Source organism: Taurulus bubalis, assembly GCF_910589615.1.
Source record: "Taurulus bubalis genome assembly, chromosome: 20".
NCBI classification, from domain to species: Eukaryota; Metazoa; Chordata; class Actinopteri; order Perciformes; family Cottidae; genus Taurulus; species Taurulus bubalis.
The window spans coordinates 13,397,451-13,419,733 of NC_136608.1; the positions used below are offsets into that span (position 1 = coordinate 13,397,451).

The 22,283-nt window shown below is 44.5% G+C and overlaps 3 protein-coding genes across 3 annotated transcripts; 2 read left to right on the top strand and 1 right to left on the bottom strand.

Annotated features, from left to right (window-relative positions):
* Nucleotides 1–833: 833 nt before the first annotated feature.
* On the top strand, nt 834–13,392 carry LOC306752365 (uncharacterized protein). The gene is made up of 24 exons (XM_079236116.1): nt 834–1,187; nt 2,099–2,225; nt 2,306–2,421; nt 2,530–2,655; nt 2,782–2,881; nt 4,396–4,440; nt 4,525–4,648; nt 4,750–4,853; nt 4,934–5,030; nt 5,136–5,285; nt 5,374–5,551; nt 5,651–5,711; nt 7,659–7,972; nt 8,930–9,056; nt 9,140–9,255; nt 9,364–9,489; nt 10,694–10,793; nt 10,909–10,953; nt 11,046–11,169; nt 11,271–11,374; nt 11,456–11,552; nt 12,739–12,888; nt 12,977–13,154; nt 13,254–13,392. The coding sequence occupies exons 1-24, from the start codon at nt 962–964 to the stop codon at nt 13,316–13,318; spliced, it is 3,000 nt and encodes a 999-aa protein (XP_079092242.1). The 5' UTR covers nt 834–961; the 3' UTR covers nt 13,319–13,392.
* A 1,425-nt stretch (nt 13,393–14,817) lies between these two features.
* foxm1 (forkhead box M1) lies at nt 14,818–18,317 on the bottom strand (the record flags this gene model as incomplete). Its single annotated transcript, XM_079236350.1, has 8 exons — nt 14,818–15,639; nt 15,741–15,913; nt 16,060–16,108; nt 16,563–16,622; nt 16,823–16,951; nt 17,141–17,332; nt 17,605–17,726; nt 17,867–18,317. The coding sequence occupies 8 exons, from the start codon at nt 18,315–18,317 to the stop codon at nt 14,818–14,820; spliced, it is 1,998 nt and encodes a 665-aa protein (XP_079092476.1).
* A 1,698-nt stretch (nt 18,318–20,015) lies between these two features.
* rhno1 (RAD9-HUS1-RAD1 interacting nuclear orphan 1) lies at nt 20,016–21,315 on the top strand (the record flags this gene model as incomplete). The annotated part of the gene is made up of 2 exons (XM_079236480.1): nt 20,016–20,174; nt 20,362–21,315. 2 exons carry the CDS (start codon nt 20,016–20,018, stop codon nt 21,100–21,102), a joined length of 900 nt encoding a protein of 299 aa, XP_079092606.1. The 3' UTR covers nt 21,103–21,315.
* Between the last annotated feature and the right edge of the window lie 968 nt (nt 21,316–22,283).

The window sequence follows — 22,283 nt, forward strand, 5'->3', positions numbered from 1 at the left end:
CTTTGCACACAGCTGTTACGTTGGTTTGTAACTTTGTCATTTTGCAATACATTTTGAATCAAACATTCCCCATTTTGGCTTCCAAACCTCTCAACGAAACAAAGACATATGATCCTGTTGTGCTGAATCCTGGACATATGTGTACCATAAAATCCCATAATCCTGCATTATCTTCGATATCTGCTTTTGGCTCTGAATGCATCAATCTGACTGCAGATGAAATCGGTCACACATCATGACTCTCCAAAGGAACCCATTGGTAGTGAGTGTGGGGGAATTTTAACAAGCAGAGCTGTGGCGCTGATGAAGTGAAACTGACATACCAGTCGAGTGGAAATGAGCAACAAAAAAAAAGCCCCAGGGATTCTCTTTGCTGAGCTGTTTGATCTTGCACAAATATTGCAACAAATATTTCAAGTTTATCCGACGCCACGAGTGTGTGAAAGTTGGGAAGAAAGCGTCACTGAAATAAAGTAATTCAAACCCCTTACATGTTGTGGAACAGAGCTTCGGACGGGACAAGGTGAAAATGGTTGTTATTGAAAGCGGGCCCCCTGCAGCCTGTGCAGCTGCCCCTACATCACTCTGTCCCTTTTCTCCCCAAAGGCCAGAAAGGCCTCTGTCAAGCTGCACACACACACAAGAGCACAAACCCAGAGTGCAACGCAGGAACGTGTCGAGTCTTGAAACTGCATTAATTACTTGCTGAAGTTTGGAAGAGAGCTTGCTTTGTTCCCTGCTCAGACTGGATGATGGGGTAAGAGGGGCGAGGGGAGGAGAAAAGCATGCAGGATAAGTTCGGGGGAGAGGGGGCCACGTTGTTGAAGCCAGTGTTGTGCAGCCTCATGCACCCCCTTTCACTGCTGCAAATGTGCGACCAGAAGGGTTAACAGGAGGCCCAGGAGAGGACTACTGATTGCTGCTTTGAGAGAGAAAAAGAGCCTCAACGGACTCAGACACTATGGACGCGACACAGATGAGGAAAGGGGACGAGAAGAAGGAGAAGACGGAAGATGAGGTGGTGCAACTTCGGAGGGAGATCGGCCTGCTGCCTGCCATGTGCTTCATCATCGGCACAGTGGTGGGCAGTGGGATCTTCATCGCACCCAAGGGAGTCCTGGTGAACAGCGGCAGCGTGGGGCTCTCCCTGCTGGTGTGGGCGCTGTGCGGGGTCCTCTCGCTGTTCGGTAAGACAGAGGCCTGATGCCGTCTGTGAGAAACAAAACCCCATTGAAGTGAATTTTACCTTTATTCACTTAGTGATTCATGATTAATTCAGGTAGTTACTACTACTAGTTAAGTATTAGTTAAGTATGTTCTGTGACCTCATCTAAAGTGAGGACTATATCTTCTTTACAAAGCATGTCATGATTAATTCAGGCATGAATATATATGTTCCAACAAACTATGGAACACTCGCCCCATCATCATCATATGAAAGTTCTTTATCACTTTGTGTTGTGTCTATTTCCCTTTTCTGTTGAGAAGATAACTGAGATTTGTGGTAGCTTTGAGGCACTGCTTATAAATGCGTTATAAAAGAGAGATAGTCTTCACTTTAGATTAGGTCACAGAACATACTTAACTAATGAGTAGTAACTACCTGAATTAATCATGAATTATCCGTCCGTTTTGCAGCAAGTTATTCGGCTCTGTGAGGCTGTACTTTGTGATGAATGATAACATCAGCATGCTATACAATCTTTACCATTTGTACATGTCAGTGTAGCGTGTTGGCATCCTAAAATTTGCTAATTAGCAATAAACACAAATCTCAGGTGATGCTGATAGAAATGTCAGTAGTTTTTCAGGCGTATTGTGTAACACATTGGACCTGATTGTTGGTACTGGATGATAAACCTGGGGTTGAAAAAAAAGGAAAGGCAATCCATGTTTTTACCTAATTTTATGGCACTGAGCAAATGACAGCCTGACAAAATCCAAAGAGCATCATCATGGGCAGAATATGTAATCAAACCAAACTGCATTGCATGTCATTATACAATGTTGGAAATTCCAACACAGACACTGAGAGACGACTTGCAAAACTTAAATGACATCAAATGTGTTTTCCCCTGGTCTGCCTGTGCCCCATTAGGGGCCCTGTGCTATGCTGAACTGGGCACCAGTTTCACAAAGTCAGGGGGCCACTACACTTATCTGCTGGAGACGCTGGGGCCACTGCCAGCCTTTTTACGACTCTGGAGTGAGTTCCTATTCATCAGGTTGGTTTGGATTAGTTCAGCCTCGTTTGTCTTGAACGGAAGTGAAATCCCTCTCTAACGAGCATGTTCTCCATGTCCAGGCCAGCTGTGGCGTCCTACGTGTCCCTGGCGTTTGGCCGCTATGTGGTGGAGCCGTTCTTTGCGCCGTGTGCTGCTCCCACAGAGCTCATCAAACTGGTCAGCATCCTGGGATTGAGTGAGTGGTTTTATACCTCCTATCCACAATGCCATCATGCTACCCTAGGAGGCCACGTAGTGCCAGATACAGATTGAGAAACAGTTGTTTGTCTTTGCGTCTCTGCAGCGTGCGTCGTGGCGATCAACTGCTGGAGTGTGACCTTGGCCTCCCGCACTCAGGTCACCTTGACCTTCGTGAAGATGTTCGCTCTGGTCCTCATCATCGTCCCCGGAGTCATCGCGCTGGCCAAAGGTGGGAGGATGTCACTGTTTATCCCGAGGATGCAGATGTGCTTCCAGCTGTCTGGTCTTGTCAAATGATCATCACTTGATGAAGCTGCTCGGTTACTCTCCCTCTGCATCTTCTTCTTCTTTACAGGAAAAACAGAGAGCTTCCAGAATGGTTTTGAGGTCGACTCAGTAACGTTGGATAAGTTGCCACTGGCCTTCTATAATGGCCTATATGCCTACGGTGGATGGTAAAGCGACCATTCATTGGCTTGCATTCAAAACATTGTCTTATTTTACTACGCATGGAACCTTTTCACTGCCTATGACATCACAACAACCAGTAATATAAAAAGAAATCAGGTAGCACTTTATAATAACTACACAGTATTTAGCATTAGTAAAGCATGAATAAACACTTAATTCATCATTTATAAAGCATTGTTCCAACATGAACACTCTTTAAAAACTAATTAATATGCAATTCACAAACACAGTTATGGATGTTTCATTCTTGATTAAAAAGCTTGACTATTATGCGTTTTATGATTGGGTTTTCATACTTTATAAATGATGGATTCCCCATTTGTAAATGAAGTATTAAGGACTTATAGATGTGGTAGTAAATTCTAAAAAAAATATTTAAATGTACTTTATTAATGCATTTATTTATACATATAATGACTTAGATATGTACGTTATAAACGTGTTTAATACTGCAATTCATGATTAATTCAGGTAGTTACTACTCGTTAGTTAAGTATTAGTTAAGTATGTTCTGTGACCTCATCTAAAGTGAGGACTATCTATGCTTTACAACACATTTATAAGCAGGGCCTCCGCCCATGCCGTATGCCCACAGACCAGCCCCCCTCGCCCCCATATTATTATTAGCTGGATTACATTTCACCCAGATACAACAGATACGTTTTTCTGATTGGCTATTCGTGTAGCCCAATTCTTTTTATTGATTGGCTGATGAGTGGCACCTCGCGGCCGGCAGAACTCCAGGGGATTCGGGGGAGACGTGCTTGATTCCTCCATGGTGAGGGCAGCGCGACCAGGTCATGTTTGTGCGCTGCGGCACATTAAATAGCCTAGAGTTTTTTTTCAGCGTGAGAAATACGATGTGTGGCGGGAGGCCGTGACTTAAGACCGAGATGCGTGACACTTGAGAGCCGTGCTAACGAGCATCGGCCCCATCACCATCATATTGTAACGGACTGAGGGAAATGTTGTGTTGTAAATGTTATGTTCAGGATGTAAGTGAACGTCTCATGAGCTGGTAGCTATGAAGCGTGTCTGTGATTGGAGAGCGAGGGTGTTGTTGTGTGGTGTTGTGTTACGAGCCGTTCGGAGCAGAGTCTATGACCCGGAGCAGACGTGTAGCTGGTTGAGAGGCTTTCACGGGGTTTTGCTGTTGTTTTGGCGTAGGCTACGGCCAACAGTAGCCTGTTCTATGTTCCCTGAATAAACACCCTATAAGCCATCTACGTCTCGTAGCTTTCCTGACCCAGGGTCGCCACAATATGAATGTTCTTTATCACTTTTTGTTGTGTCCATTTCCCTTTTGTGTTAAGAAGATAACTCAGACTTGTGTTATAGCATTGAGGCACTGCTTATGAATGCATTGTAAAGCATGGATAGTCCTCACTTTACATGGGGTCACAGAACATACTTCACTAATACTTAACTAACGAGTAACTAGTAGTAGTTATTATAAAGTGCTACCAAAAATGCTTGTTTGCTTTTTTTCTTCTTTTAGGTTTTATCTGAACTATATCACAGAAGAGGTCAAAAACCCAAATAGGTATTGTACACCTCCACTCAAATCTATTTTTAAAAGCCTTGCTGTTGTACAATCACATCTCTCACATCTGTCCTATCTTAACAGAAACATCCCGCTGGCGATCATCTGTTCCATGGTGATAGTGACCGTCTGCTACGTGCTCGTCAATGTGGCCTACTTCACCATGATGACTCCCGCCGAGCTGCTGCTGTCTGAGGCCGTAGCCGTGGTCAGTGCTGCACTGTACAGCACGCATGCGTTTAAAAAAAGAAGATCGCAAGGAGCATGCGCCGTGTGTTTGAATGCCATTCTCTTCCTCTGACCCCGCAGACGTTTGCGAACCGCGCTCTCCACGGATTGGCCTCCGCGATTCCCGTGCTCGTGGCGCTGTCCTGTCTCGGAGCGCTTAACGGTGGCATCTTTGGATCACCCAGGTGATCTGTTATTATGGTCTTATACTCTAGCGTGTGCTTTAAATCGGCCAAGAGTGGAAGTCTTACTGTTTGTGTTGCAGGATGCTGTTCGTGGGAGCCAGGGAGGGCCACTGGCCCCCAATCTTTTCCATGATTCACATCCGCAGACGCACGCCTTTGCCTGCTGTGCTATTCCTAGTAACATACTATGTTTATACCATACCATAACTATGCTACTCCACTACATCACTATATGCAACAGACTATGGAGTATGTCATTATATCTGTGTTGTCTGCCTCCAGTACCCGTTGATGGTGGTGATGTTACTCACTGGAGAGATCTACCAGCTCATCAACTTTGTCTCCTTTTCCCGCTGGTTCTTCATCGCCTTGGCCACCTTGGGGATGCTCCTCCACCGGTATCGCTTCCCCAACCACATACGACCTTTCAAGGTCAGTGTGTCAAACTGTATGGCATTCTCGGTTACGCTGGAAAATAAACGGACCACGCTGCGTTTTATCTGCTCTTCTCGATGACAAGGTGCCCCTGGTCATCGCGGTCACCTTCACGGTGGTTTGCTTCTTCATCGTGGGTCTGTCTCTGTTCTCGGACCCCTGGAACACCGGGAAAAGCTGCGCTCTCACACTGAGCGGGATCCCAGTTTACTATGTGACCATCTACCGCTATCGCTTTCCACGTAGATTGAGACGCATCTTTGGTAAGTCGTGCCCAAAATGTGCAAACTTCTTAGAACTTTGCCCAGAGCGAAAAGCCTTCTCAACCCCTTTATAACTCTGATTCTCTTCCATATTCTCAGACTACGTCAGCAAGCAGCTGCAGATCCTTCTAGAAGTGGCTCAACAGGAAGTCCAGACATTCTGAGGATCTCTTTCTACTGGATGCCACCTTAACAAGTCCAAGAATCTGTTTTTGTTTAGATTTTAAATCTGTGGTTTAACCACTTATTTAGATACTGTACTACTTTTACGATTAACAATGCTGGAAACAGGTTGTGCATCTGACTTCTCTTGTAGAATTGTACTACTACTTCACTTTTACTTCTTATTCGTGCATTGGACTATACATTGCTTATGTTGGACATAAGAGGCACATCTAAATCTCTGCTCAAGATAACTCTTATTTATTATAAAGTTCTGTAAGACCAATAAAATGATTCTGGAATCATGTGTGATGCACAGAGACAATCCCACTGCTGCAAACGAGCCTTGGGGATTCTCTCTGCTGAGCTGTTTGATCTTGCACAAATATTTCAGGTTTATCCAAAGCCACGTGTAAGTGAAAGTTGGGAGAAAGCGTCACTAAAATAAAGGAATTCAAACCCATACATGTTGTGGAACAGAGCTTCAGATGGGACAAGATGAAAATGGGTGTTGTTATTGAAAGCGGGCCCCCTGCAGTCTGTGCAGCTGCCCCTACATCACTCTGTCACTTTCCCCCCCAAAGGCCCGAAAGGCCTCTGTCAAGCTGCACACACACCAGTGGCAGGCCGTGCATTTTCTATCTAGGCCTTCAGTGCCATGTAGTCCACACATCAACAAGAACCAGTCACATTTAGTTATATCATGACAAAACAAAACAATCCAAAACTGCGGCACTAAAACACTGCACACTCACGAGCCACAATCATAATAAAAAGCACCGTACGTGCATGACGGTATGCTGCGTCATTAACGGACAATGCATGTTGTCCAAATCAACAACCAGTCACATTTAGTTACAACAAAACAATCCAACAAAACTGCGGCACTAAATCACTGCACACACAAGACATCTCCGGCGCAGCTGCTGGCACCTTGGCGAGGTGAGAGGCGCCACGGCACTAGGAGCAGCTGCTGCCCTGCACACTATTTGAATTCTAGTAAACAACATGGAAAATTCAACACAAATATAAAAAGTGTTGTCAGTGTTAGGCGCAGCAGCCAGCTCCTGTGGCTTGTTTATGATTAAATACGACTGCAGATATAAAAACATACACAAACAGCAGTTCACCCTCCGTAACCCTCCGTGCGAAAGGCGTCATCAGTAAATCCACCAGCAAGTCCGTTTCTCAGGCTTCAGCCTGAGCTTCTAGGTAGCTTCTAGCTTCTATGTAGAAGCTAGAAGTTTCTAGTAGCTTCTTTCGTTGACAGAAGTCACGCTGGCCCACTGACCAATCACAGCGCATGTTAATGGTCACGCTGGGCCACTGATCAATTATACGTCCACGCTATTTCGCGAGCGCTTGCACGTCAAAGAATACACCCAGCTTGTCAAACTAAAGATCTGATTTGTTGAAGTCTATGACAATCAACAACAACGTCCACTCCTCGTGTACTTTAAGAAGAAAAAATCTGATTGGATGAAACTATCCTTCGAACCAACTGCACTGAAAGCAGCGCTGCAGGCTGGAAGCAGAGCAACAGAGGAAGACAGGAGCTGTGCAATGAGAAAATAAGCTAATAGGGAAAAAAATATTATAATACATGTAGTGTATTTGTGAAAAACAATTAAATTATAAAATAGCTATAACTTTGTGATTCTGTTTAGGCCAGCAGAGAAGGCTTCGCTGGCCCTGACGGCCCACCACTGACACACACCCACACACACACACACACACACACAAGCACAAACCCAGAGTGCAACGCAGGAACATGTTTGGAAGAGAGCTTGCTTTGTTCCCTGCTCAGACCGTATGGTGGGGTAAGAGGGCCGAGGGGAGGAGAAAAACATGTAGGATAAGTTCGGGAGAGAGGGGGGCCATGTTGTTGAGGCCAGTGTTGTGCAATCTCATGCACGTCCTTTAACTGCTGCAAATGTGTGTCCAGAAGGGTTAACAGGAGGCCCAGGAGAGGACTGCTGATTGCTGCTTTGAGAAAAAGACACAAAGGGAGAAGTGTAACAGATTCAGACACAATGGACGGGACACAGATGAGGAAAGGGGACGACAAGAAGGAGAAGACGGAAGATGAGGTGGTGCAACTTCGGAGGGAGATCGGCCTGCTGCCTGCCATGTGCTTCATCATCGGCACAGTGGTGGGCAGTGGGATCTTCATCGCACCCAAGGGAGTCCTGGTGAACAGCGGCAGCGTGGGGCTCTCCCTGCTGGTGTGGGCGCTGTGCGGGGTCCTCTCGCTGTTCGGTAAGACAGAGGCCTGATGCCGTCTGTGAGAAACAAAACCCCATTTCTACGGGTTACCAGAAGTTAATTTGATCTTTATTCACTTTTTATTTATTTTAGGAAAACCTGAGACGAAATTATAGTGAAAACTATTTAAATATTTACTTTTTTCACTTTGTTTTTTAGTCATTTAAATTTGATATAAATAATGAACTACGATTATTAATTGAGGGGTTTTGTGGTTATTTCACTTCTTTTTTTTAATGTGGGTAGTGTAGATCATTCTGGTGAATGATTATGTTCGCGCTCTGTATGCACGCTACGGGACATCGTACTCGGGGAAGCGCACATGCGCAGTGGGGTTCGGGTTCAGCGCGCGCACCTCCCGTCAAGTTAAAATGTTAGCCTTTTATACTCGGTTGTATTCAAGTTCATATGGTTTCTACAAGTTTACGAAATAAACAACTGGCTTGGATTTAAAGTAAGGACTCCTCACTCATTTCGACAGGTAGCATCGTGAAAGTGTATATTTCTTTTCATTATTGTTTTCGTGTCAAAGCATAATTAATCAGTGAATGTGTTTTATTTATCCATCCGTTTAAGTTATTCACACAAAAAGACAAGAGTCTACATCCACACTGCGAGGCTGTACTTTGTGCTAAATGATAAGCATGCTATAAAATCTTTACCATTTTTACCATGTCAGTGTAGCGTGTTGGCATCCTAACATTTGCTAATCAGCAGCAAACACAAACCTCAGGTGATGCTGATAGAAATATCAGTAGCATTGCAGGGGTATTGTGTATGTATTGGACCTGATTGTTGGTGCTTTTGCATAAGCAAAATATGTAATCAAAACAAACTGCATTGCATGTCATTATACAATGTTGGAAATTCCAACACAGACACTGAGAGACGACTTGCAAAACTTAAATGACATCAAATGTGTTTTCCCCTGGTCTGCCTCTGCCCCATTAGGGGCCCTGTGCTATGCTGAACTGGGCACCAGTTTCACAAAGTCAGGGGGCCACTACACTTATCTGCTGGAGACACTGGGGCCACTGCCAGCCTTTTTACGTCTCTGGAGTGAGTTCCTATTCATCAGGTTGGTTTGGATTAGTTCAGCCCCGTTTGTCTTGACCGGAAGTGAAATTGACACCACGTAACGAGCATGTTCTCCATGTCCAGGCCAGCTGTGGCGTCCACCACGGCCCTGGCGTTTGGCCGCTATGTGGTGGAGCCGTTCTTTGCGCCGTGTGCTGCTCCCACAGAGCTAATTACACTGGTCAGCCTCCTGGGATTGAGTGAGTGGTTTTATACCTCCTATCCACAATGCCATCATGCTACCCTAGGAGGCCACGTAGTGCCAGATACAGATTGAGAAACAGTTGTTTGTCTTTGCGTCTCTGCAGCGTGCGTCGTGGCGATCAACTGCTGGAGTGTGACCTTGGCCTCCCGCACTCAGGTCACTTTGACCTTCGTGAAGATGTTCGCTCTGGTCCTCATCATCGTCCCCGGAGTCATCGCGCTGGCCAAAGGTGGGAGGATGTCACTGTTTATCCCGAGGATGCAGATGTTTTTCCATCTGTCTGGTCTTGTCAAATGATCATCACTTGATGAAGCTGCTTGGTTACTCTCCCTCTGCATCTTCTTCTTCTTTCCTGAGCATGCAATCAATTGGCCTCCTTTTTTGCTGACAAAAGTAAGCTGTAATTAAACATCCATTCAAATATCATGACACAATTTCATTCAATTAACCAAAGAAGCCTAGAAGACATTATACAACATCTGAAATCCTCCTGCTGTTTCTACCAACACACTTTTTCAAAAATATTCCACACTGGATGACTACTGATCTTGTACAAATTGTAAACACATCCCTTCTCTCAGGTGTCTTCCCACAAGCCCTAAAAACAGCAGTTATTAAACCACTCCTAAAGAAGGCTAGTTTAGTCCCTAAAATAATGAAAAATTATAGGCCAATATCAAACCTCCCATTTTTAAGTTAAATAATGGAAAAAGTGCTTTTTCAACAGCTGAACAAATTCTTGGCCAAAAATAACTGTTTTGATGTCTTCCAGTCCGGCTTTCGTCAGCACCACAGTACTGAAACTGCTCTTGTTAAGGTTTTCAACGACATTGACTTAAACACAGACAGTGGCAGAACTTCAGTCTTAGTATTATTGGATCTCAGTGCTGCATTCGACACGGTCGATCGTGACATACTGATACTACTATACAGACTGAAAGTCTGGGTAGGACTCTCTGGCGCAGCACTTAACTGGTTTGAATCCTACTTGAAGGGCCGACAATACTTTGTGTCGGTAGCTAATTACACATCAGAGCTGACTAGGATGACATGTGGTGTTCCCCAAGGCTCAATACTGGGGCCTCTTCTGTTCAACATCTACATGCTTCCACTGGCTCAGATTATGAAAAACAAGTGTGTTATCGTAATTATGCAGGCGACACAGAAATCTACAACTATATCACCAGGGGACTATAACCATCAATAATTATTAATCAATTGCTGCATCTCACTACTGCATTTTATTCTTAAACTGCACAGCAACTTTTATTCAATTTATTTGAGCTTTTTGACTTTTTAATGAATGTTCTTAATTGTTTTTAATTGTTTCTTTTGCATTATGTTTTGATGCTTTTAATGGTTTTATGTGAAGGACTTAGAATCACCTTGTTGTTGAATTGTGCTATACAAATACATTTGCCTTGCCTTTCCAGGAAAAACAGAGAGTTTCCAGAATGGTTTTGAGGTCGACTCAATGACGTTGGATAAGTTGCCACTGGCCTTTTATAATGGCCTATATGCCTACGGTGGATGGTAAAGCGACCATTCATTGTCTTATTTTACTACACATGGAACCTTTTCACTGTCTGTGACAGCACATCAACCAGTAATATTACAAAAATGCTTGTGTGCTTCTTTTTCCTTTTAGGTTTTATCTAAACTATATCACAGAAGAGGTCAAAAACCCAAATAGGTATTGTACATCTCCACTCAGATCTATTTTTAAAAGCCTTGTTGCCTTGAGAAATACTATCACATCTCACCGTGTGTGTCCTGTCTCGACAGAAACATCCCGCTGGCGATCATCTGTTCCATGGTGATAGTGACCGTCTGCTACGTGCTCGTCAATGTGGCCTACTTCACCATGATGACTCCCGCCGAGCTGCTGCTGTCTGAGGCCGTAGCCGTGGTCAGTGCTGCACTGTACAGCACGCATGCGTTTAAAAAAAGAAGATCGCAAGGAGCATGCGCCGTGTGTTTGAATGCCGTTCTCTTCCTCTGACCCCGCAGACGTTTGCGAACCGCGCTCTCCACGGATTGGCCTCCGCGATTCCCGTGCTTGTGGCACTGTCCTGCCTCGGAGCGCTTAACGGTGGCATCTTTGGATCACCCAGGTGATCTGTTATTATGGTCTGACACTGACAATGTGTGCTTTAAATCGGCCAAGAGAGGAAGTCTTACTGTTTGTGTTGCAGAATGCTGTTTGTGGGAGCCAGGGAGGGCCACTGGCCCCCAATCTTTTCCATGATTCACATCCGCAGACTCACGCCTTTGCCTGCTGTGCTATTCCTGGTAAAATACTTTCCAAACGATGAAACCGGCAAAGCTAGCGAGCAATATTTGATTTGAATGAACCCCAGCGACCCCCAAAATGGGGGCGTAATTCTTCTTCACTCTCAAAGTCCTCGTACTCATAAAAAAACTGTAGAGCCTTGTTTTACAAGAGCATATAAGTCAATTTTACATTTATAACACAATTCAACCATAAATATTAACATAAACCATAAATATGACCCGAAGGATTCGAAAGTGACTCCATAGAGCTCCCCAAGTTATGAAAATATAATTGTTTATATCCCTAGATTGATGCCACACATGATTGGTGCACCTTTCTGGAAAGCTTTCGACCCACGGAATCCGCCAATTGCGCCCAAACCTCTGTCAGACAAAGCCTTAAACTGAAATATGACTTACTTATGGAAGAAACAATACTTGCTTGGTATGTTTTGGTGCATCTGCTTGAGCAGAGCCCCTCTGTTGTGGAACCAGAGGCGTCCAAGGTCCAGGAAGAAAGTTAGGGCATTTTTGCTTTCAGCGGACCTAAACCTACGGTTCACGAAATCTGCACTAAATTAATTACTAAAAATATTTAACTTCACTTAATCAAAGTCAAACTTTGAAGAGATACTGTTACCACATAGTGCTATTTTATAGTAGAAAACAAAGTAATTATATGCATAATTAAAAAGAGGAAATACATTCTGGAAGTTTTTTTCTTTTGGGAAGTAATGTGTAAAGCATGTAAACATGTTCTACTAGAAACCCCAAAATACATTTATGAATCTGAAAATGAGCATGTCTCCTTTAACTCAATGTCCACTGACTAAACATTTTCAGGCCTTTCAACTGCATCTCCTTGTCTTCACCAGCAGATAGAGTTTGCTTTTCCAGATTTTTTTTGGTCAAACAAACATTGTCAAAAACTGTCCGATTTAAACAGTACAGTTTACAACTTTTTCTTTTTTTGTTATAAAAGAGACCCCTTTCGGTGGTAACTTATATTGATTGCATTTGTATTAAATTACCATTCCTTTAGGACAGTTTTCTATATGGGAACCCACTCTTAATTATCATTCCTAGTGGTACCCACATACAACATGATAAATTATGAATTGTATAAATATGCTTTACTCTCCACTCCCTATTTGCAACATACTGAGTATGGATATGTCATTATATCTGTGTTGTCTGCCTCCAGTACCCGTTGATGGTGGTGATGTTACTCACTGGAGAGATCTACCAGCTCATCAACTTTGTCTCCTTTTCCCGCTGGTTCTTCATCGCCTTGGCCACCTTGGGGATGATCCTCCACCGGTATCGCTTCCCCAACCACATACGACCGTTCAAGGTCAGTGTGTCAAACTGTATGGCATTCTCGGTTACGCTGGAAAATAAACGGACCACGCTGCGTTTTATCTGCTCTTCTCGATGACAAGGTGCCCCTGGTCATCGCGGTCACCTTCACGGTGGTTTGCTTCTTCATCGTGGGTCTGTCTCTGTTCTCGGACCCCTGGAACACCGGGAAAAGCTGCGCTCTCACACTGAGCGGGATCCCAGTTTACTATGTGACCATCTACCGCTATCGCTTACCACGTAGATTGAGACGCATCTTTGGTAAGTCGTGCCCAAAATGTGCAAACTTCTTAGAACTTTGTCCAGATTGAAAAGCCTTCTCAACTCCTCCATAACTCTGATTCTCTTCCATATTCTCAGACTACGTCAGCTGGCAGCTGCAGATCCTTCTAGAAGTGACTCAACAGGAAGTCCAGACATTCTGAGGATCTCTTTCTACTGGATGCCACCTTAACAAGTCCAAGAATCTGTTTTTGTTTAGATTTTAAATCTGTGGTTTAACCATTTATTTAGATACTGTACTACTTTTAAGATTAACAATGCCAGGAAACAGGTTGTGCATCTTACCTTCACTTTTACTTCTTATTTGTACTTTGAACTATAAATTGCTTATGTTGGACACTTTTGCAGTGTCAGTTTTAAACTGCCACTGGATTAAGAGGCACATCTAAATCTCTGCTCAAGATAACTCTTATTTATTACAAAGTAATATAAATAAAGTCATTCTTGAATAACAAAGACAATCCTTAAATCGTTTAAAACTTTATTCAAATATAAATTAAAAAGAGGCAACCTTGCTACAGTATGTAGTTTATCAGATGCAATACACGGTACAGGGGCTTTTGACATCACTGTACTGCAGTATGTGTGAGGTTGTTAAAACCTTTATTTAAATGTTTTTATTTGTGAGCAGAGCGAGGCAAATCTCCATGCTCTCCGAGGCACCGACACCAGCAGGTTTATTAGAAACACCAACTTCAGGAAACAGAACAAGGCACACGCTTTCTGTTTTGCTTGAAACCCACCACATTTCGCTGTGAAGCAAAAAACCTCTTGCATATAAAAACACACACGGGCGAACAAGCCAGATGAAACGATTAAAGCCAGACATTATTTTGTGGCATTTTCAAAAACGGGAACTTCTCCCATTCTGCTCGCCAAAGATGGTGCTGCAAAAATAAATACAAAATAAAGAGAAGCTTTTCCCTACATACCATTTGCATCTTTACTGAAAACTAATCAAATCTGCTAGATAGACACTAAATATTCAGTATTTTGCCGCTAAAGACTACCTACAACTACGGTGTTGACATGAGGAGTGACTGCATGCACAAATGTCCCCGTCTGCAGGTGCACGGTGCCTACTGATGGCAAACCGGTGAACAATCAGGATTTACAACATCAAGTGGTGAAGACAGATCTACGAGTGATGCACGGAGACAATCCCACTGCTGTTCGTGCTTTTTTTTATATTTCCTCTCACAATCTAAAAAAGGTAGAATCCCAGGAGGCCGGCTTGAACCGAGCGGCATTGGAGGCATCTCGCTGGCAATATATTGCCTCTTTATTCACAAAAGTGAAGGCTAAATTATATATTAAAAATGTGCAAATCGACATACATAAGTGTAGGTGTACGTACACACATACATACGGATATATTTTCTTCCTTCAAGAGCACAGACAGATATGACGGGTAGGATACAGGATCAAAAGAAAACATGGAAACTAGAGAACGGGACAAAAGACGCAGTTGAGGCGGAAAACCGATCAAAAAAGCCGGAAATGGAGAGGAACATATAATGTGGGGGACGCCGAGTAAGCAGCTTGCTAATTTGACCTGGAAATTAAAAAATCAAAGCGCCCCTGTCATTATTCCCATCTTCCCCTATAGTGTTTTGGAACACAATGATGCGATATTGTCCCCCTACTTAAACTGAGGGATGAAGTCGGACCAGCTGATGTTGGCCATACCCAGGTCGTCGTCGTCCAGACCAGAGAAGCTAATGTCCACGAGTATCTTGCTCAGGCTGTCGTTCATCGTGTCCAAGACGAGGCCCTCTGTGAACGAGCGGTTAGCGGGCGTCATGGCGCCTCCTCCTCCTCCTCCTGCCTGAAGCAGCTCTCGGGAGCAGCTGCTTTGGAGGCATTCGAAGTCCGACGGCCCCATCGCCCTGGCGGGAGCCGCCGTGAGCAGCTCTCTGGGGGAGCTAAACAGAGGCCAGTCCTTGAAGGGGGTGCTGTTGAAGCTGAAGGTGGTGTAGTCGTGGCGCGGCGTGACCGCGGGGCCGCCGGGCGTGCGGATGGGGCTGAAGTCCAGAACGCTCTGGCTCCCTTTGCCCACGGGGGTCACCTTCCAGGGTTCGGGCAGGACGTAAGAGGGAGGCTTGCTGGGCGTGGAGGAGGTCAGGTGGCTGTTGCTTTTTATGGGCGTCTTGAAGGAGAAGTCCCGGTCGGGACTGCGCTGCTGCTCGTCCAGCTCGGTGTCTCGCACGTCCTGGAAAGTGGACGCGTCGGAGACCACGCCGGAGTCGAAGAAAGTATTATCGGGGCAGAGGAGGACGGGCTCCTCGTGCAGGGAGTGGACCAGGCGCTGTTTGCGCCGCGAGCTGCTGCCTTGCCTCTGGGGAGGGTCTCTGGGAGTGTCGCATTTAATCAGGTAGCATTTCGGCTCCTCCTTTACCATCACCACGAGGTCTTTGTCCTTCTGGGGATGCACCACCGCAGATGGGACGTCACTTTGTGTCACCTGTCGGACATATAACGATGCACTTTACAGATCTGCTAGGAACGGTTGGATCATTATCAGTTCTAGTCAATAAAATGTGCGCTGCGTGACGGAGCCTTTACCTTCGGGGCTATCCGCACTCTCTTGGCTCCTCGGGACGTGTTCTGCTTCGGCTGCGAGCCGGAGGGCGGAAACTGGGCCAACGAGGACGGCAGGAAGACGGAGGAGGTGAGGGGCAGCTGGATGGGAACCAGGTAGGAATCGGTTCGAGGGAGAAGAGGTTTCATCCTTCTCTCTGAAAGTACAAAGGACGACAACAACTCAGAGCAAAGCATCTCAATGACCAAACTATTTGACACGTGTGTGCATTTTACCAACATCCAGCTGCTCTCCCTCTCCCCATTTAACTCTCACAAAGTCCTTCCATCTTTGTTAACTCACCAGAGCTGGTTGGCATTTTTCTCGCATCAGGAGGCATCCTCTTCTGTTGCTGTGAAGAACAAAGTGATATAACGTCAGTTCATGCAGTTGAAGCGTACCGCCTCAGGGACCTCACTGTGCTCTCTCTCTCTCTCATTCCTGACCACACTTTAGCGACAACCTGCGTTCTCTACCGTATTTTAGGATTTGGCAAAGCAAGAAGAGACGAAAATCAAAGTAAGACCTCTTCTCACTGTCCCTACACTTCATGGAGGAATGATGGATACTTGTATTTCTGAGTATAAGCATTCCTCGTTGGACAAGGCCTGTGATCTCGAAGCAGTGACTTCAGCCTCCCTGCTGCTCACATCATCTCCTCCTGCAATAAAAAGATTTCCCTCCAGCTGCACTCTTTAAAAAAAACAAGGGAAAGTGGGCGTCTGATCTTCTGTCCCTGGTCTGCTATCTTCTGCCTGACTGACGGAGACTGTTCCTAGAGGACTGAGAGGTTAAAGACATCTTACTTGGTTGGGAAATAAAAGTTGCGGCACCGGAACAGGAGCAGTCATCGGGTCGCAGCCGGACTGTCGAGAAAGATGTGGAATAAGAGGGATGAAGATCGGAAAACAAGAATTTGAAATGATCCCCACGACACCATGGGTGATAATGATGGCATCCAATGTACAAAATGATGAACAAAAGAACTAAAAGAGGTAAATTCATGGTGTTTAATATGGGAAAGAAATGTGAAAAGGGCGACATCGATAAAGTCAGTTGTACTCACCTTGTACACCTGATCAAGAGTGAGGCAGCGGTTGGCCTCAGGCCGGATGGTCCAGAAAGAGATTTTACCGTCTGGTGACGTCTCACGAAGGAACATGTCGTGTAGAGAAAGATTGTGGCGGATGGAATTCTGCAATCACAAATGAGCAATATATATATATATATATATATATATATATATATATATATAACAGCAAAACATATTTGCTATATGATCCAGCATTCCAGTTCCAGTAGATATGCTCAACATTTGGAGTTTAAGACCTTTAGTGTATGCTTCAGTTTGCTGTATTTACGACATTTTTCAGTTGTAAAGTACCTTCCATCCTGGTTTGGCCACCTCTCTGAAGTAAGGGAAGTGGTCCTCGATCCACATGTAGATCTCTCTCAGTGTCATCCTCCTGCTCTTCCGACTGTTGATGGCAAACTGGATCATGGCCATGTAGGAGTACGGCGGCCTCTCTGACATGGGTTGCTGAACAGCCTCCACATTGATTTGGCAATTTGGTGCCTGCAAAAGAAATGAAGAATAAGAAAGAGGCTTGAACACAACTGCAGACAGATTATTTGTTTAGATTCAGGTGATCAGCACAAGAGATTTCAACTAAATTGTTATGTTTGGAAACATTTTAAAATCAGACTTCTCCGAAATCAAAGCGTTTCCAATCTAGCGGCACGTTTTCTGCAATGCTCGTACCACAGAGGTCATTATAAATCACAACAAAGTGACGTTTCAGGTCAACAGTCACATCCACAGTGAGGTGGCAACGAGGAGCAGCTGACCTGCAAGTTGGAGCTTTGGTTCTCCTTGTCGGCAACTTCCTGTTCGAAGGTGCTCATTTTGCCCAGCCACTGCATATTGGTGAGACTGTCATCCAAAGGACCGCAATCCAATTCCTTATTCACTAATGAAGAAAAGCAAATGCCATTATTGTTGAGACACAGGAAGGATTAAAGATAGCGAGCCAAATCAGTGCTATTAAAAAGACACAATTAAACAGTAAAACTCTACAATTATACTGGAAATATCATCTCATCTCCATACATGCTTTAATTCCAGTGAGCGCTTTAACATCTAGGGAGCCGTGCGCCGATTCTTCTTTGACTGGTTGTCTGACCGCAGAGACGTTGTCCTCTTCAGCAGCAGGCTGACAAAAAGATCCATTGTCCTGGCTGTCATTCCCACTCAAGAGGATGAACTTGTTCGGCCCCTGGACGCCACACTCTTTGCCCTTGGCAGTGAGGGCCCCGATGACGCTGTGAAGGTCTGCCGTTGTGGGGATGACAACCACCTGCGTATCGGACATGGAGGGGTGATCCATGATGCGGATGCCATCGGGGAAGCACTGGCAGGCGGACGATTTAGAAGGTTCTTTGGAGTCTGCGGACGCGTCGGCTGGGCTTCGCGATTCAGCCGCCGCCGGCTCATTCTGCTGGAACGGCAACTTTCTTCTTCTGAGGATCAGAGGTCTCCTTGGGCTCCGTCTCATGGCCATCAAATCATTGAAAATGCTCCTTGGTGTTCACTAGTATTCTGTGTAGAAAAAAACACAAAGACCGATGTAAACATTTGGGTCTAGCTCCACAACAGTTGGTTTCAAAGCCTTCTAAGATTTCATCCCTGCCTTGTGTGTATCATACCACCACACTGTGCTCACTAGATTTACCTGGAATTAAAGTTTACCTGACAGAGAAATGTGTGAAGTTAATGTCGAGTTACTAGCTAGGTTAGCTAGTTAACCAACAGTTAGACAAGCAGACTGGATTCAAACCGTTTCTCCCGTACGTTGGTTTTTTTTAGATTGGCATGATGAAATAAAATAGCCAATATGAAATAACGTTACCTGTCCGAACCCACGGCGCACTGGCACCTGATGTGTTAATAATGGACTTTCAAAAGAAAATTAAAAGCTCCACGTTGGACGTCTTTTAGCGATGCGATTGCTCAGTTTGGCAGCCGGTTGTCGGGTCAGTTGGTTGTGTTTCCTGGCGATTCGTGGCTTCTAGAACAACAGACGTTACACGTCTGCGGTTGACGTTGCGTTTGTTGTAACGTTTATCGCCGATTCATTGGCATGGATCCATAGATGACGTAATCAAATATATTACATGTTTAAAACGGGGCTAAGATAAGCCAGCAGAAAGCGTTTCTTCTCAAAAGGTATTACATGTTATCCGACCCGGTTCGTCCATTTGCTAATTGTATTCAAACGAAGGTTGCATTGCTTTTGTGAGGTATGCCGAAACAAATATACCATTGTAATGCTTGATAATATATTCCAATTGATGTAAATGCAGAAGTGTATTTGGAGAACAACTCTTGATAGTCTTAAATGTCCGATTATTTATTTAGTTCAATGTGACATCCATTCGACTGTCATGAATGTGTTCCAGGGTCCGAAATGAAGATTAAGGAGGAAACATCTGTTTCGGATTAAAAGTGCATCACACATATAGCTCGGCTATTGCGTTTGCCAACATTACAGTTTCCCCTCGGCTAAGGTTAACATCAGCTATCTCTTTGGAAGCTAAGCTAAGTTAGCTATGTGGCTAGTCGTCACGTTAGCTTACTACACCGTCGTAACGAATAGCAATAGACATACCTTCATAATAACGTGTTTTTTCTGGCAGTTCCACTCGGCTGGACTCCTGCGAGTAGTTGGAACCCTTGCTTCATATTCAATAGGAAATCAGAGGACCTAGGATGTCCGTGGTATTCTTTTATTTCCTATTATTTACATGCTGTCTGTTCGATTCAGCGACGTTTTTGAATTTTGGCGCTGCGGGTGCCACCCCCGTCGCCCTGATCACGTGGTATAAAAACGCACCAATAGCAGCAAGGCAAGAACGAGCTGGCACCAATCAGAGGCGTCGGTGGTGGAAACCGGGAAATGATAAGTTACGAGGAGACGGAAAACAAAAGAAGTAGACAACGACAATGGAATAACTAACGTTTTGTACACGTATTCATTGTTTGCAATAATGGCTATGTCTTGCGCGAAGTATTGCATTTCGGTGAGTAACAGAGGCGGGTCAGTAGCTACGTGTGAACTCGTTCAAAAGATATACAGCTGGCTGATGCCATATGAACAGTAAGCTTGATCTGGCAGCAGTACAACGTGTATTGAATCAGGCAATTCCAGTGGTATGGCGATGTTTTCATTCCATCAGGTTTTCGGGGAGGATTTCTATTAATGCCCCGTAAAGCCTTAAAGACAGAGAAGCCTCCCCTGCTGTTCCTGGAGCATCCTGTGTGTGGAGCCAGACTCCAAAATGTGCCTGAAGTCCGAGCAGCACTCAACCCAAAAGAGTTTTTCTCAGAGACACAGAACAGCTCAGCTCTTACTTCTTGGGTAAGTTGTTCATACATTTTTTTAAAACACTTTTAAAAAATCTCTTTTTCCCTTGAGTATATCACTGAATCTTCTTATCAAAGTCTGCAGATAAACCTGAGCTTCCTGTGCATTCATTTAACAAAATAATAATTATTTTGTGCAACATAAGTTTCATTCAGATGTTCCTTTTACTGTTCTGTTTCAGGTAAAACCACAATTCGACCCTTCAGTTGCCGCTGCACTGCCGGTGAGACGAGGGAGGAGAAAAGGCCCCTCTGCCGCAAGCATCCTTGACAGTTGCAGTCAGCTGTCCAGAAAGAAGAGCGTGTGCAAATTCCCCTCATTATCGTTTCAGACAAGGTCAAGAAACCATACTCATCAACCGAAGAGCACACATGCAAAGAAATCTACGGAGTCCACTGTTGTGGCTGACACAGGAAATGGACCACAGGGATCATGCCGACTCAATAGGATGGTTTCAAGTGCACAGTCCTCTGACACACCAAAGAAACGGACAACCTCAATCAGAAAAGGGAATGTGGAGAGATTTCCTCATGGCTCTACATCCTCCAGCAGATTTTCGGAGCAGCCTAAAACTCCATCTATTCGAGTGACGGGAAAATGCAGAATTTCTGCAGATGGTGTGTCAACGCCTGCCGCCAATGAGTTCAGCGCCACTGAGGTTAGCGGCGTCAGTCCACCACCTGATGTGGACACTCCAAAAGTAACTCATGGAGGGAATACCTGTCGCCCCTTCACCTCTCTACAATTGCTACCGGCTCAGCCATGTACACCACCATGCAATCAGCCACCTGACATTTTAGTGGCTGACACACCAGAGCGGGATTACGGGGTGAAGGTGACATGGCGTAGGAGGAGGGGTTTGATGATGTTGTTAAAAGAGAGGGGCCAACTCTCTGATTCAGATGCTCTAATTAACAACTGATGTTGAGATTGTGTGAGACGATTATTGGGCAATGTCAACAGAGAATGTCCCCGATGATTCTGTGGTCGGAATTCTCTCTTTGGACTATTTTTTGTATTGCACCGAATGGAGCTGCTGCAGTTTAATCATGACTGATCTGATCATTTCAGTTCATTGACTATTCACTTTGATTGAATGTCATTATGACAAGCCAAGGACATTTTGAAACAACTCTCCCACCAACCCCCACTTTGCAACCCTGATTGTTATCATTATAAGAATCAAATCAAATGATGGACAAATTAACATTGCAATAATTCCAGCAGTATCCAAATTGCAAGCTTTTTCCATGAGTGAGAAAGGATTTTGTCTGATCCCAATTATACTGTTATAGATTATGTTGCAAATTAATGGTGGTCCTTGTGTTTTACATTCTGTATAATCCTGACCTTAATCAACACCAGCCCTTTGTTTGTTATTCTTACTCTCCTACATTTTAATGGCAGAAGTGTGGGAAAAGGTAATGTTCATATGGACTATATCGAGCAGACGCAATGATGTCATGAAACCTTGAGTCACTGGGTGATGCTGAAAGAACGTTTGAACACTGTTGTTGGTGATTGTCAGCAATGCCATGTAACTTAAAACCTATTTGGTCTCTTTCAAATGTAAAGTACATGGAATAAATGTATATGTCCCAAAGGGTAAACTAAATTCGTATTATTTATTAAAACTTCTCTTGTGCATTTTTATTAAATGATAGTGTTTACTTTTCATGCCCGTGTGGCTCCTTTTTTAATAGAACCGATCACTTGTTAAGGTAAAAGGAAACATATGAACTGTCCCTGAACGGAGATCAGCTCTCTCCATCCCTCTCCAGAATTTCCGCCAATCAAAATCGACGTAGGAATCGGCGGACCAATCGGAACGCTCGTTCTTAGCTTGCTCGGTAACTAAGGACCGAGTAACAGAGCTCTCCTCTACCGCGTCCACAAAAGGGAGCTCTGCGGCACGAGGACCTGCCTTGGCAACCGTGGATAAACATGAGTTACTACAGCATAAGGTGAGAAAATGAAATATTCGTCGCTTCGTACTTAGTTAGTACTTGTTAACTTTGGCACGAGAAGCTAGCCGGTGTCGTGACAGTTTTCTTTTTTTTCCACGTAAAAACTTGACTGTTCGCCCACAACTTTTTTTTTAAA

What these genes read in the sequence shown, in the direction of transcription:
- LOC306752365 (XM_079236116.1), top strand. Translation starts at nt 962, where the DNA reads ATGGACGCGACACAGATGAGGAAAGGGGACGAGAAGAAGGAGAAGACG. An exon ending in AGTGAGTTCCTATTCATCAG is followed by an intron (nt 9,057 to 9,139) that starts GTTGGTTTGGAT and finishes CTCCATGTCCAG; the next exon opens with GCCAGCTGTGGCGTCCACCA. An exon ending in AGTCATCGCGCTGGCCAAAG is followed by an intron (nt 9,490 to 10,693) that starts GTGGGAGGATGT and finishes TTGCCTTTCCAG; the next exon opens with GAAAAACAGAGAGTTTCCAG.